Here is a 16195-nt window from a genome sequence, read left to right as displayed (position 1 = left end):
TTTCAGAGTCTAGCCTTACCCCTGACTCCTTACCTCCTGCTCCTGTTAAGCCTGACAGTTATTACAGGGTTCCTAACTCACATAAATTCCTTTTTAAAAACCCTGCTGCAGACCCGGAAACTATTTCTCAGGGTCCCAAGGGAGTTAAGGCTTCCGCTGCAAAAAACCCTACCCCTTCTGACAGAGATTTAAGGGCACTGAACAGATGGGAAAAAACGTTTACACATCTGCTACCTTGGCTATAAGGGCCTTACACTGTCAGTTGCATATGCTCAAATATCAGCAACATGTCATGGCATTGCTTAAACAGAAAATGTTGTTAAACTCTGAATGTGCAGAAAACAAGGAAATGCAGGATATATTGCATGCAGCTGAACAAGTTGGAAAGCATACTTTACAATGTGGTTTTGATTCTTTAGAGGCCTCCTGCAGGGCCGCAGTTACAGGCTCTGTAATTAGAAGGCATGCTTGGTTAAAGGAACAAAATCTGCCTGATCACGTTAAAGTTAAATTATTAGATACTTTGTTTGGTGTTAAGGCAGAAGAGGTGTTAAAGAAAATGGAGGACAAGGCTAAATCTATGCAAACGGTCAAAGATTTCTTACAAGTACAGCCACTTAGGTTTAGTAGACACTGGCCAACAAAGAATTGGTCCTTTCCTGTGTCAGACAGACCTCAAAGGGGCAGACCCAGATGCCCTAGGGGCAGATCCCAGGCGCAAGGTTCATACAGGTCAAAGCAATGGGGTGCTTCTACCTCCAAAAGTGGAGAAGACAAATCACAACCTTACAGGAAACAGCTCCAATGACTTACCCAGTCTGCACCAAGCACTTATTTCCTGGCAGCACCCTTAGGGGGAAATTAGCACTTTTTTCTCAAAATTGGCACATTATAACCCAGGACAAGTGGGTTCTAAATATCGTGTCACAAGGCTACAAGTTCCATTTCCATACCCTGCCATAGGCAAACGGCTGGCCAGATCTGCCAAAAAATCAATGAGCAGAGGCACAAAAACAATTCTCATCCCTCATGGACATGAGGGCCATTCATCAAGTGCAAGAGCGGGGGGCAAGGAGTTTACTCGACTGTTCTTGGTACCCAGAAAGGGCAAGGCCTGGAGGCCAATACTGGACCTACCGATTCTGAACACATACCTGGATATACCAAAATTCAAAATGTTGACTTTGCAGCAGCTTCTGCCCATGCTGGGCAAGAACGCTTGGCTTGTAACTTTAGACCTAAAAGAGGCATACCTGCATGTCCCAATCAGACAAATATGCAGAAGATACCTCAGATTCAAGGCTGGCTCAATGCATTACCAATTCTCTGCACTGCCCTTTGACTTATCTACTGTGCCCAGGGTCTTTACCAAGTGCCTGGCACCAGTAATTGCATTCTGCAGCCAATGAGGAATACAAATATACCCTTACTTGGACGACTGCCTAATTCAAGCAGAAAACAAGGACATCCTTTTACAGCATCTGGCATTTGTGAAAAAATGTCTAACATACCTAGAGTACACAGTCAACGAAAAGAAATCAAAACTAGTACCCTCTCAAGAGATAATATTCCTGGGTGCAAGCTTAAGTACAACTGCCCAGATGGCATATCTCACGCCAGACAAACAAAAGCAACTGACTACCTATTTCAAAATGTTAGCAACAAAGGCCCAGTTATCTGCAAGACAAATTCTGCAGGCTTTGGGCTTCATAGCATCCTGCATCCTATTAATTCCATATACAAGACTGCATATGAGGAAACTTCAATGGTACCTAAAAAGTGTTTGGACTCAACATTGCCACAACCTGGAAACCATAATTACTCTCATTCCCTGCCTGCAACAGGAGTTTCAGTGGTGGGCAAAGGCTTGTCACCAAAACGAGGGACACCCATTCACACTTCCCCAACCCAGGCAGACACTAACAATGGATGCATCAGATTATGCCTGGGGGGCCCACATGGCAGGAAGATGCATTCAGGGAACATGGACCTCAAAACAAGTGCATCTACATATCAATCAAAAAGAGCTGCTAGCTGTTCAAAATGCCCTGACAGCCTTCAAGGACCTACTTCATCCAGGACAACTACTGATAAAGACAGACAACACCATGGTCATGTGGTACATAAACAAGCAGGGGGGGCACACATTCTTACCCCCTTTGCAGACTAGCTATGACTTTGTGGGACACAGCATTGACTTACCAAGTGCATCTGCAGGCACAATTCCTGCCAGGAAGGAAAAATACTCTGGCAGGCGAACTAAGCAGAAACCTCATGGATCCCCATGAGTGGCAGCTGGATCCACAAGTCTTCAACATGATAACAAGGAAATAGGGATGCCCGGACATAAATCTATTTGCCTCCCCTCACAACTACCAACTAAAGAGATTCTGCACACGGACTTATCACAGACAAGCATGTAAAGTGGATGCCTTATCCTTCAGCTGGAAAAACCTATCAGTATATGCCTTTCCCCCTCTGCCTCTCCTCCCCAAGGTACTCCTAAAGGTCAGACAGGAGAAGCCAAAGATGATACTGATTGCACCAGACTGGCCCTGCTAGCACTGGTACCCAATATTAAGGAGCTTGTCTCAATGCCCAGCTTGGACCTTACCTCAAGTACCGCATCTACTGTCCCAGCAAAACAATCCGATCCTGCACAGCCAGCTCAGAACTTTAAACCTGGTAGCATGGCTAATAATGTAGTCATACAAAACACATCTCTCAGTAAAGCTGTGATAGATGTCATTTTGGAAGCCAGAAGGCCTAGTACTAGAAAATCTTATGCTGGAAAATGGAAGAGATTCTGTGCTTGGAACCAGGCACAAGAAACAGATACAGCTGTGCCAAATATTTCTCAGATTTTACAATACTTAACTGAGATGCTGGACAAAGGCCTATCTTTCTCATCTATTAAAATGCATGCCTCTGCCATTTCAGCCCATTACAATGCAGAGCCACCAATCTTTTCTCATCCTTTATTAAAACAGTACCTCAGAGGAGCCAAAAATTTAAGGCCTCCAAGGAGATCACCAGTGCCTGCATGGGACCTCAACTACATCTTGGAAAAACTCACCCTGCCTCCTTTTGAGCCAGCTGCTGCTGCGGATATAAACATTTTGTCTTGGAAAACAGCTCTGCTCTTAGCAATAACTTCTGCAAGACGAGTTTCAGAGCTACAGGCACTCATGGCTGTGGAACCTTTTATCCGGACAGGGTCTCCCTGAGGACAAACCCAACATTTATGCCTAAGGTGGTGTCCAATGTGGCTCTTAACCAAACCATTCATCTGCCAACTTTTTATCCAAATCCACAGAACAAGGGGGAAAGAATTTTGCATTCTTTGGACATACACAGACAGCTTAGATTCTACCTACTTTTTATTCAAATCCACAGAACAAGGGGGAAAGAATTTTGCATTCTTTGGACATACACAGCTTAGATTCTACCTGGACAGAACCAAAGTTTTCAGAAAGACAGAGCAATTACTAGTTGCATATGCTGCAGGATCTCAAGGAAAGGCTATCTCAAAGCAGACTATTTCAAAGTGGATAGGCCACTGCATTCGTTTCTGCTACTTATACCATGGCAAGCCAGTGCCTAAGGGCATTAGGCGACATTCCACCAGAGCTGCAGCCAGTTCAGCAGCCTTTCTCAGGGGAGTACCAACCAAAGACATTTTAGAGGCAGCTACTTGGAGTTCAGTGAACACCTTTACAAAGCACTATCATCTGCCACTCTACTCTAAATCCAGGGCAGGCTTTGCCACTGCAGTTCTGCAGGGTCTCACAGCTGCTCCTAATGCTGTTTAGCGCCAGCCTCCCAACCATAGCTTTGGGAATCTACCCAAATGTAATGACTGCAACAGTGAAACACGAAGAACATAGTACAGTTGTGTACACTTACCATAAATATAGATGTTCGAGTGTATTTACTGTTGCAGTCCAGGTTACCCACCCGCCATTCCCCCTTTTTTTCTGATGGATCTTTCCTTCTCTGATTTGTACAACCTGTGTGGTGTATTTGCTTGTGGATGAAGGTAAAGTTTATATTGCTGCATGTAACTTTATATCTGAAGTAGGCAGACTTCATTCGTCTGCAACCTGTGGGTATCGGATCCGACCTCGGATCCGAGCCGGCAATTCAAAAGCTTAGGCTCCGAGCTCCTAGCTCCTCCCTCTTACCCATAACCCCTTGCCAAGCCCTGACTGACCTCAAATTTCGTTTGCCGCTTTTCAAGTAGCTACGGATTCTAGAGCTCCTGGCGTTTGTTGAAGAAAGATAAGATTATTTGACTAAAAAAGTTTTGAAAATCTCTATTTTTGTTATTGATATTGTTAGTGTTGAGTGTGTATAGGCTTTCCTCTCTCTTTATTTAATTGTTCTCGGGTTTTTGCGTAGTTTGTTTGTGTGTGTGTTGTGTTAGGCCTTAGGGTTTGTGATGTCTGAAGCCCATAAGGCTGTTTTCTCTAAGTGTACCGAGTGTGGCCATAAGCTGTCCCCAGCGGATGGTCACACTCGGTGCATTAAATGCTTGGGGGTTGAACACCTGTCATCTGGTTGTACCATTTGTGCAGGGTTCAACCCCCGGGCTTTGAGGGAGCGGAGGTCGAAGCTGGTGCTGGCGGGTCTTTTACCTCCTGATACCGCTTCGGCTTCTGCCCCTTCTACTCAGCAACCTGTTGCTGTGGGCTCTCCCCCTCCGGCTGGGACTCAACCTCCCTCTAAGTTGCCGGAGGGGAAAGAGTCCTCTAGGGAGAGAGAGAAGGAGAGGCACAGGAGAGGCACCACAAAGGAGAGCGAAACTTCCAGTTCGGCTCCTCCATCTAAGCGGGCCTCCCCTGTGCCTTCTAGCTTTCCTCCTCCTCGGCTCCACTCCCCTCGGTTCTCTCCTGGACCCGAGGAGGAGGAGGCTAGCCCTTCTAGGAGGTCTCGAGGCGGCTCTCTAGGTCCGCCGGTGGCCTCCACCAGGTCAACTTTTTCCATGAGTGAAGCTGATATGGACCGGATGATGAGGAAATTCATCCAGGCCCAAATGCAAATGGGAGTGCTCCTAGCCCCCCCCCATCCGGGAGGGGCTTGACCCCTTTTCGCCCCTTGGCTCCTTCTCCGACCCATACCACTGGTTCGGAGCTGTCGGCGCCGGGCAGACTTGGATCCGGGGTGGGTCGGATCCGATGGGTCGGCGCACCTCGGATCCGTCCCATCCCTTGAGTGCTTGGGAACCGGACCCGACCTCTCGAGCCGAGGCCGAGCCTCGGATCCGAGGAGCTGGTGTGTCTTCGGCTCCGTCCAGGTCGGAGCGCACGGTCTCGGATCCGGCGGTTTCGCTCCGACTCCGATCCGTCGTCGGATCCGGTGGGCGGCTCGGGTTTAGAGAATCTGGCTCCCCTCGGCCTTCGGCGTAGTGGAAAGGGCACTGTTGAGGACGTCCGGACCCCGGTCCCTGCCACGGCTCCATCCCGCACTCCCTTGCAGTTGGGCCAGGCCTCCACCAGCCGGTCCCAGGGACAGCCCGCCTCGATGTCCCAAGTGGTTCCCTTGGAACATCCAACTGCTGAAGAGTACTCCTCGGACAGCCCCGATGAAGTACCTCGGGCGTAAGTGCAAAGGAGGCACATGGACTCCCGAGTCCGTTACTGAAGACACAGACTTGGATGAAGGGAAGGCTCCCTAGGTCACCCCTGAGGACGTCTCATTTGGAGACATTATGGAGATGTTAAGGATCAGGGGTGGTCTGCCCCCAAGGCTTCCTCGGACGAGTCTGTGTTCTTGGAGGCATTCGAGGCGGGCCCTTCTATCTCTTGGGTGTCCCCTCCTGCTGACCCTCTGGTGGATCTTATTTCCATCAGAGCGTGGAAGGATCCGGACACCGTTGAGCCTATCCCCAAGCGCCCGGACCGCATCCTTTCCCCTCCGGCGGACCGCACTCACTGGAGCAAGGGCCCCCCAGTAGATGCTATGATGATGGCTGCAGCCACGAAGAGGGAATTGGCCCAGGAGAGTCCCTCCATGCATCCTCCGGGCAAGGAGTCCCGCTCGATGGATCGCATTGGGAAGCGAGTTTTCAGTTCAGCAACCTTCTCTTTGAGACCGCTGAACTACATGGCACATGTCATTAGGATGCAGCGGGATCTGATTAAAGAATACGCTGCATCTCCCCGAGTCCATGTCAGTGAGGATAAACAGGTATATTCCACCGAATGGCCACTCTCAGATCAGTTTCCAATACATCTATGCGGCTGCTTTCTCATGCTACTGAGGGAGCCGCTAGAGCCAGCGGAGCAGGCCTAGTCATGAGGCGACAGGCCTGGCTCCGCCACTGTGATTTTGCAGAGCCCTTCAAGGCGACCTTCGCGAATGCCCCCTTCAACGGTTCTGCCTTGTTTGGCAAGACTGTTCGCGAAACATTAGTCCAGAGCGAAAAGGATGGGAAGACGCTGTCTGCCGTCGGAGTCCGCTTCTCAGCTCCCCAGAGGTCCTTCTCTAAGAACCAAAAGGGACAGAAGAAGATGTGGTTCCGGAAATCGCAGCAGTCCCAACCTGCTCTGGATAACCAGTCCTTCCGTGGCAGAGGAGGACGGGGAGGTCGTCGTCCTAGAGGCAGGGGGGCTCCTGGCAACTTTGGGTCCAGAGAACCTTTCTCTGATAGACCCACGCAGCAGCCCTGAAGGGTTGCCCGGCTGTCCGTCTCTGGAGGCAGTCGGGGGGCGGTTTTCGAGGCACCTGACTTCTTGGGAGTCCATAACAACAGACAGTTGGGTGCTTCGTGTCATATCCAGAGGGTATTCAATTCCCCTATTCAAGGTTCCCAAATCTCGCAGCCTCCCAGATGTTCCACCCGACCAGAGGCGGCAGCTGTCAAAATCGAACAGCTGCTAGAAAAAAGAGCTATCCAGCGCGTCCCCCGAGATCAAACCGGATTAGGGTTTTACTCCAGGTTCTTTTTGGTGCCCACGACAACGGGCGACCTAAGACCAATCCTAGGCCTTTCCCACCTGAACCTATCAGTAACCAAGCAAAAGTTCCGGATGGTCACCCTGCAATCTATACTTCCCCTCTTGAGGGAGAACGACTGGATGTGCTCCATCGACCTCAAGGACGCGTACTACCACATTCGTATGGACAGACGATCCAGGAGGTTTCTTCGCTTCCGGCTGGGAGCCAGTCATTATCAGTTCAGGGTCCTCCCCTTTGGTCTCACCTCAGCCCCCAGGGTGTTCACCAAGGTGCTAGCGGTGGTAGCGGCCCACCTGAGGCTCCAGGGATTACAGGTCTTTCCGTACTTGGACGACTGGCTCCTGACAGCATCATCAAGGCATCTTCTGTGCTCAGCCAGGGATTACTTTCTTCAACTAGCCCCAAGGCTGGGCATCACGATCAACTGGGAGAAATCTTTACTGCACCCCACACAAGTTATAGATTTCATAGGAGGAAGACTAAACACCAGATCAATGCGAGCCTTCCTCACTCCAGACAGAATTGCCAACCTGAAGTGTCATGTGACAGCGGTCCTGCAACCATCTCCAACTGCAGCAGGTCCTGAGGGCCCTAGGTTCTATGGCGGCAGCTATTCCGCTTCTCATTCATGCTCGCTTACACATGCGGGTTCTTCAATGGACCCTTCAAGTTCAGTGGTCCCCTCTTTGTTCCTCTCTCAACGCTCCGATTGCGGTCAGCAAGGCGTGCAGGAACTCCCTTCTTTGGTGGCTTCTTTCTCCGGAGCCCCTGGCAGGGAGACCTTTTTGTGCTGCATTTCCCCGAGCCACAGTGACCACGGACGCTTCTTGCCTCGGGTGGGGGGGGCATTCTGCGGGAAAGATTGTCCAAGGCACGTGGAATCCCACAGAGACGTCATTGCATATAAATGTCCTGGAAATGAGGGCGGTGCTCCTAGCGTTGCAAGCACTTCACCACGTTCTTCCTTCAGGGACTATTGCGATTCAGACAGACAACATGTCGGTAGTCTGGTATATCAACAAACAGGGAGGAACCAGGTCTTACCCCCTTTGTCGAGAGGCCATGAGAGTCTGGGAATGGGCAATTTCCACCAAACGCTTTCTGGTAGCAACGCACATTCTGGGAAAGTCCAACATCCTTGCGGACAAGCTCAGTCGCACAATTCTTTCTCCACACGAGTGGTCTCTCAATCCTCTAGTAGCGAAGAAGATTTTTGCCGTCTGGGGGCAACCCTGTTGCGATCTTTTTGCCTCTCCCTCAAACGCCAAATGCGACAATTTCTTTGCTCTGCTTCCCCCACCAGGGGAGTTCCCGAGAGATGCTCTAGTGCATGCTTGGCCTCCCGGTCTCCTTTATGCCTACCCTCCACTTCCTCTGATGCAGAGGCTTCTGCAGAAAGCCAACAGTTTGGGGAGCAGAATGATTCTCATTGCCCCGTTCTGGCCTCGTCAACCTTGGTTCCCCTTCGTATGGTCTCACAAAATCAATCCACCCTGGATTCTGGATCCAATTCCGGATCTCATCTCCCACCCTCTGGGAATGTCGGTTCCCAATCTCGCACCCTGAAGTTGACAGCTTGGCTGCTCCAGTTCCATCCTTAATTAGGACTCCGGTATCTCATAACCGGTCAAGGCCATTTTAGTGGCAGCTCATAAACCTTCCACCAGGCAGGTTTATCGGAGTAAATGGAAGAGATTCTCTATTTGGGCGGTACAGAGAACTTTGGATCCTTTCTCGGCACCTATGTCAGCGGTGCTGGATTTTTTAACAGACCTCTTTCATCAAGGGGCAAGTTCTTCCACGATTAAGGTACAATTGGCAGCTATCTCGCATTATCACATTGGTCATGACACAGCTCCCCTTATGACGGCGAAATTATGCAAAACATTTCTCAAAGGGGTTTTTTTGTTGAGGCCTCCAGTCAAGGAGGTTGTGCCACCTTGGGACTTGTCTTTAGTTCTGCAAGCCCTTACTGCTCCTCCCTTTGAGCCTGCAGCTTCTGCAGATTTAAAGTTCCTTTCCTGGAAGACTGCCTTCTTGGTAGCTATCACTTCAGCCAGAAGAGTGTCTGAGCTTCAGGCTCTATGCGTCAAGCCGCCTTACCTTTCTTTCTTCCCTGATAGGGTGTGCCTCAGGACCAATCCATCTTTTCTTCCGAAGGTCTCCTCTGAATCCAATATTAACCAATCAATTAATTTACCTGTGTTTTTTCCCAAGTATTCAAACAAAGGAGAATACAAATTGCATTCCTTGGATGTTCATAGACAATTACGTTTTTATATTCACAGAACAGCTGGTCACAGGAAATCAGATCAGCTGTTCGTCTCCTTTGCTAAATTTGCTCTGGGTAAAGCAGTATCTAAAGTCACACTATCTAAGTGGATTGCTAATTGTATTCTGCAGGCATATGACACTTCAGGTAGACCTGCTCCTCAGAGGGTTACGGCTCATTCTACTAGGGCAGTTTCCACGTCAGCCGCCTTTAAGTCCCGTGTATCATTGGATGATATCTGCGCGGCAGCTACTTGGGCCTCGCCTCATACTTTTATTTCTCATTATAAGGTGGATGTTGTTTCTAGAGGAAGAGCATCCTTTGGCTCAGCGGTGCTCCGAAACATCCTTCCATGACGGCCACCCAAGATTCAGGTAGCTAGGGACTCTGTCCCACAGGTTGCAGACGAATGAAGTCTGCCTACTTCAGATTTAGAAGTTATGTACTCACCATAACGTTCCATCTGAGTAGGTGACTTCATTCGGATGCAACCACCCCCCCCCTCCATCCCCCTGACCTTTATAGAGCGAGTATTTATACTTTTTCGTGTACTGTAGTCAGTATTTTGAGGCAAACTCAATCTGAGGTCAGTCAGGGCTTGGCAAGGGGTTATGGGTAAGAGGGAGGAGCTAGGAGCTCGGAGCCTAAGCTTTTGAATTGCCGGCTCGGATCCGAGGTCGGATCCGATACCCACAGGTTGCATCCGAATGAAGTCACCTACTCAGATGGAACGTTATGGTGAGTACATAACTTCTAAATATAGATATAAATTCTGGCTACCCTTTTAGGGGGCACCTGACATCTGGGGAAAAAAAAACTAGAGACAATGGCGTCGGCTGCTTCTTTTATACCCCTGATGGCCTGACGTCAGGGAAGGGGCGATGACAGCCGACGCAGGACCCAGTACTTTGGAATTCAGGCCGGCTGAGGGCAACCTGCCAGCAGGATTACCCAAATGTAATGACTGCAACAGTGAATACACTCGAACATCTACATTTATGGTAAGTGTACACAACTGTACTTTATTGATCTTCCTTTCAACACATCCCACCCTCTGTCCCCCACCAAAGGCTCCTGGTAGATCTTATGGGTCCTTGTGGTGTGTTCAGGTTTTTTTGCGCAGAAATGGTCTCTGCATTTACTTCTATATGTTTCATGCAAACTCGATCTGAGGTAACTAGGAGAAGGGCGTTGTGGGTAGCAGCTTAGCTTTAGGGTTTTTGGTGTACGCGAGCTTGGTATTATGCCGACTCCCCATCAGTGATGAATGGAAGATCATCAATAACACAGATGGAACGTTATGGTAAGACATAACTTCTTTTTTGGGTCTCCCTTGAAAAAGAGGCTGCTAGCTTGTGGGAATAACCCAGTCAACAAATGATAAGTAAAACATATAAGTAAATATTAACCCAGGGTAGTGGCATTCTTCTTGACAGTGTTTATGAGCTGTTAAAACAAGAGCTGTCACATCTGAGTGGCAGCTTGTACCCCAGATTCAGTTTTTCCATTTTGAAGTAAACTGTGTTCTATTGTAAGCTTCAGCAGCATTAACCTAAGAATAATAGCAGGCAAGGATGGTAGGCATATTCTCTGTTTTTTTTTTTTTTTTTTTAACTGACTGCTTTCTGTAGTAATTCGGCTCAACAAAATAAAAAAAAAAGTTTTAGTATTGAGAAGGTTGCTTATTGATTGTACTGCATGTTCTTACACTGTAAAACCTTTTTTAAAAGTCGAGGACTCTTCTTTCTGAAAACGTATGTAAGCGTTCTCCTTTTAGTACTTTTATGTACCTTTGCTAATACAGTTTTGTCAAGTACTTGCCTAGTGTGATTTTGTTAGAGGAGTAAGATTTGATGTGAGTTTTCTAGAATTTGCTCTTGGCTTAAGTATATCATAGTTGCTTTCAGGATGCTCTTCAGCTGACTGTTTTTTTTAAGCCTGAATCAAGTTTCATCCTTTGAGTATTACTCATACCACCCTTAGCAGTGCATGTGTTTAGCTTGAGTGTCATTATATACTTTATACTTTCTCTAATCCAAAAATGCCTTCAACTAATTCGTAGCAGGACATAGAAGCAATGGCCAAACCTGTAAGAAGTGCACCCAGTTCACTAATTTCAGATGTGTCTCACTAAGCTCCATTCTGACTTGCTAAAATGTAAACTTGGCACCTTTACGCACCCTCTTTTGGTCAAGGAAATCTTAAAGGCACCTTTATGCACCCTCTTTTGCTTAAGGAAATCTTAAAGATGAAGCAGTTTATCATCAAAATGAATGGATGGGTGTTTTATATTGTACAAAACAGTGTTTCAGATTGTTAAATCAGATGAGGCCTTTCATAGCTGTTTGAAGCAGACATAAATCTATTCTCATAGGGATGTGTGAAGCTGTTGTTAAGCAAGATCTGCAATGTGTAAAAAGGATTGTTCCTGGATGGATTAGTGTAACAGTCCTTTGCTGCTACCACATTTTATAGGGCTATAAGATAGGTTTCGCACTTTACTTTGGATTTTGGCATTTTAGCTGCCTCTTTCTAAGTGTTGGAGTGACATGAGGTTCATGACCTTTATCTACCTAATTTGCACAAGCATGACTGTCTTCCAGCAGAGTCCATCAGGACTTTACCTGCCATCATTTGTGTATCCGTCTTCATCTTCTCGGAGTGCATTGCATATGGGTTAGCTGCTAACTGCTATATCCATTTCATATTCAACATTACTGCCTCCTTCATCAAGGTAGGTTTCATAACATTTTGATCTGGTTCCCTTTCCATAGTTCCCATACTGAGTTCCAAAGATCTGCTGTCAGCACTACTTTAGTCTTCAGGGCCTGCTGGGACGGAGGTATGTAGATGATAGTCATTTGATTAAAAAAAAAGAAATTACTATAGTAATGTTACTTCTTTCATGTCCTGTGCACTCATTTGTCTACTGTGACTTCCTATCACACATCTGGCTCCTTTCATTTATGCATCTGCTCATTATTGTTCTTGTAAACCTTTTAGAATAACATTATCTAGATCTTTAGACGCCTTATGTTTTAACTGTTTTCTGCATAGTAGGTAGCGTTGTGGACAGTCTTGTAGTAAGGGAAGACACCCATTGCTGAAGTTTCAGGCTTAAACCTCTGGCTTTCCACAACACATGCTAAATGTTTGTCTGAGGAAAATCAAACTTGTGGGTGAAGGTCAAGCATGAACTACTGCCATTAGACAGTACTGTTGTGATTTGCTTTTATCTGTGCTGTTCCACCCTTCAACCGTCCCTTGTGATGAGCATTAGTAAACAGTAAAACAGTAGATTAAACATTCCAGAAGGGCTTCATCATTGGAGGCAATTATTAAGCTGTTTATAATCATTGAAGTATTAATTTGTTACTTTTTTCTTTTTTGTAACTTACAGTTACCGTTGCTGATTATATTTCTCGAGCTGAATCTCAAAGTAGGCAGAGGAGTCTCCCGCGAGAAAATTTGTCCAGAAGCAAAAGAAATGTGGTAAGTATTAAAGTATGATGTATATTTAATCTTTGTCTTATGTAGTACGTTAGTTGTTTAAAGAAGAGCAGTGGCATGAGATTTGACTGCATTTTACTCTCACCAGACCAGATAGTGGACAGAAAAAAAAAAGTTTCTCACCTGTTGTGTTGCTGATAGGCTACCTGCTCTAACTGTTAGCATAAACATCTTACACCACATAAGTGGCAGTCTTTCTTTAACTACTGTTGTCCTGACTGAAATCACTATTGCACTGTTCATAACAGATGAGTTTTTGTCTGCTAATGTCTGGCTGAGGTACCAAATCTTTAATTTACTCAGGGCGCATGTCCGATGTGTGACCTCATCTTCTGAGTATCAAAGTATAAAGGTGATTGTATGCACAAGATCTTCAGACTCTTTCACCTCTAGTCTGAGTGCAGGGTGTGCATCTGTCGGACTGACCACGTTTGGTCTTTGGTAGCATTGCTTCATTTGTTTCTCAGATAAGTGCCCCATTGGGGAACCTTCCTTTCTTATTTCTTAGTCTGTTTTTAAAATTTGTTAGATGTCAGATAGGAAGGGTAAATTTGAGTATGGTAGGCAGATGCTATACAAGGACTTGCACACTAAGTGCTTTTTTTGCCTAGGCCCAGAACACAACTACAGATCTTGCTCCATCTATCATTCTTGTTAAAACTCTCAGGTCGAGACTTTCTACTCTTAATACCTTCCTTGAAACACAGCATTTAAAAATGCTTAGCTGAGTCTAAGATGGCAGACTTCCCTACTTCCTACGTCACCCTTCCCCCTAAAAAGAAACTCCAAAGACCCAGAGATGATTCACAGTCCAACATTCCGGAATCAGATGTAACTGCTGAGGTGGTCAAATCTGCTGTAATAAGACTACCTGTCAGGTGCCTACTACAGAGACCCAGTCGGAGGCCAGTATGGCTCCTGATGCTTTGCAGACTGTGGATACCTGGGACAAATGGTGACTTATTTCGGAGGACCCTCACAGAATCCCTTGGATCCTTGTATGGGAAGAGGTGCCTGATTGAAGTGTGCCAGACCTCTGAGACTCTTTTAGGCAGACATCACACCCAAAAAGAAAAAACAGAAAACTTAAGCATGTGACATCCCCTACAGCTTCTAGAGAAAAGGAATGGATTGATTTATCTTAGGGTCTATTTAAAGCTATTGTGGCCCTGAAGCTCCTCTATTTTGTGACCAAGGTAACTCAAGCACCACAAAAGCATCCTTTAGACTCTTATGTCTTTGAAGGGGGAACCGGAACCAGACTCTGATCATTCACTGGATTACTCTTCACATCGCTCTCCAGAGCAGCTCTGTTTGGCAAAGGGGACTTCCCTTTCTCCTGATTCTCCTTTGGAGAAAAGGCTCTGTTTGGAGAAACATTAAGGTTCCTGATGAGCTAAAATGCATGTATAAAAATAGTGTGGCTGTCTGTCTTCTGATAATCCATTCAAGCTGCTACTCAGAGCTAATGCCCTCCCCAGAGACTAGGGTAGCTGGGACATGGATAGGTGGGGCATGAGAGACTACATCTTTTCCACTTAAACATTCAGACGTGTTAACTACCAGAGTCAAATGACTAAATACCTACTCTCTGTGTTGGTCTCTTTATAAGATCATGACTGAACCTTAAACTTTTTCTAAGCAGTAAATGCAGACCCTCTTTCCCAGTGCTACACAGGTAGCCAGACACAGCATCAAATGCAGCTGTGATACTGTGGATGCTACGATGAGGGCTGCTGCCACAGGCTCCTTGATCAGACAGTATGGTATGCATGGCTGTGGGGTCAGCCCATTCCTGAAGACTTCATATCTAAAATATTAGGTTCCCCTTTAGACAAAACTCTTGTATTTGAACCACAGGCCCCCAGTCTTTTCAAAGGCCTCAAGTGCAAGGCAAGACTATGAAAGACTCTAGAAAGCTTTTTCTCTCTGCAATCCCAAGATACTGTAGGAATTATCCAGTCAAGTCTACTTCCTTTTCTAAGAGGGGATGCTAGGTCTTCTCACAAACATAGAAAAACACCTAGACAAATATTTCAAGATAAACCATAGAAGAAATATACCCATCAGGGAGGCTTCCTTTTGAAGCAAAATTCTGTGATGATCTTCCACTTCACCTCTTCCCCTCCCTGCATCCCTCTACTCCTTTATCGCAGTGAATCTCTCTACCCCCTCCTGGGAAGCAGTAACTACAAACAAATGGGTTCTGTCTGTTATGAAAGAATGCTATGCCATTTCTTGAGAAAGCATTCACTCAGTAAGAGGACTTCCACTTCTTCATCCTCTACTCATTGAGCTCCCTCTGCTTGGTCCCATTGTTCAGGATGTACTAGCACAGGGCATCATAGAAAAGGTTCCTTTGCCCTTCATAGGAAAAAGTTTCTGTTCAACAATCTTTATAGTACCAAGGAAGGAAGGACAAGGGAAGCCCAGCCTGGATCTCTCCCTGCTAAGCACATTCCTGAAGATACCTTCTTCCAAAATGCTGCACACTCTCCTGCCTTTCTTTCTTCCTTGGGATTTTCTGGTATCCCTAGACCTCAAGGATGCCTGTCTTCACTTATCCGTTCATCCTTCTTGCAGGAAATTCATCAGGTTCTTCTTTTGCTAATCACAGTTTCAGTTTACTGCTTTTCTCTTTGGTCTTTCTACAGCTCAAAGAATTTTTTTTTACACAAACCCAGTTGTGGCTTTCTGCCACACTCAAGGAATTCAGATTTTTCTCTTTCCCATGTGACTTCTTGATTCAGGCTATTTCCACAGTCACCCTCATTGAGCATTTACATTACACAGTAGGCCTCCTAACCATACTGAGATTCAGCATCAGTTTCAAAAAAGCTCCTCTTTCTCCCATTCAGGACCCAGTCTTTTTGGGTTGCAGACTAAACACTTCCTTCCTAAGGAAAAGGTCCTCAGTCTGGTAAACTTCTTCCAAACCCTCTACTCTGGCTCACTGTGCTGCATATGAGATCCTCAGGGCTGTGGGGTTCAAGGCTGCTTCCTTTCCAGTGCTTCTTCTGGCCAGTCTACACATGAAGAAAATCCAGTGGTACCTGAAGTTGGTGTAGTCCCAACCCTCATACCCTTGGATATATGGATACCTCTGCTGCCCTGCATCAAGAAGGAGCTTCTTTCTTGGGAGAAACAGGTCACTTTCAGTCTGGGTCTTCAGACTCTTACAACCAAGTTCTTCACATAGATGCCTCAGACAGTACTTGAGGTGCCTGGACAGGATCCCACAAAATACAGAGGGAATGGCCCTCACCTCTCATGAAGGAATATATCAACCTGAAAGAAATGAGAGCTCTTCTGCAAGTTCTGCAAACTTTCTCACACCTATGGAAACCAGGCACAATTTTGATATACACAGACAACACCACAGTGATGTGGTAAATAAACAAGCAAGGAGACACAAGGTCCTACTTCCAGTGCAGGTTGGCACAGGAGGCTTGG

At 46.5% G+C, this 16195-nt stretch overlaps 1 protein-coding gene across 2 annotated transcripts in view; it reads left to right on the top strand.

Moving 5' to 3' along the window:
• FXR1 (FMR1 autosomal homolog 1) overlaps nt 1–16195 on the top strand; it is a 1545230-nt gene that overhangs the window by 1449825 nt on the left and 79210 nt on the right. For both annotated transcript variants that reach the window (XM_044070180.1, XM_044070179.1), the window contains one exon: nt 12633–12724. In XM_044070180.1, the coding sequence (XP_043926115.1) occupies nt 12633–12724 (92 nt within the window). The remainder of the gene's footprint in view (nt 1–12632; nt 12725–16195) is intronic.

This window comes from Protopterus annectens, chromosome 4.part1 (assembly GCF_019279795.1).
Source record: "Protopterus annectens isolate FY-2018-M chromosome 4.part1, PAN1.0, whole genome shotgun sequence".
Lineage (NCBI taxonomy): Eukaryota > Metazoa > Chordata > Ceratodontiformes > Protopteridae > Protopterus > Protopterus annectens.
The sequence above is the reverse complement of the archived record's forward strand: the minus strand, read 5'-3'. Positions and strand labels throughout refer to the sequence as shown.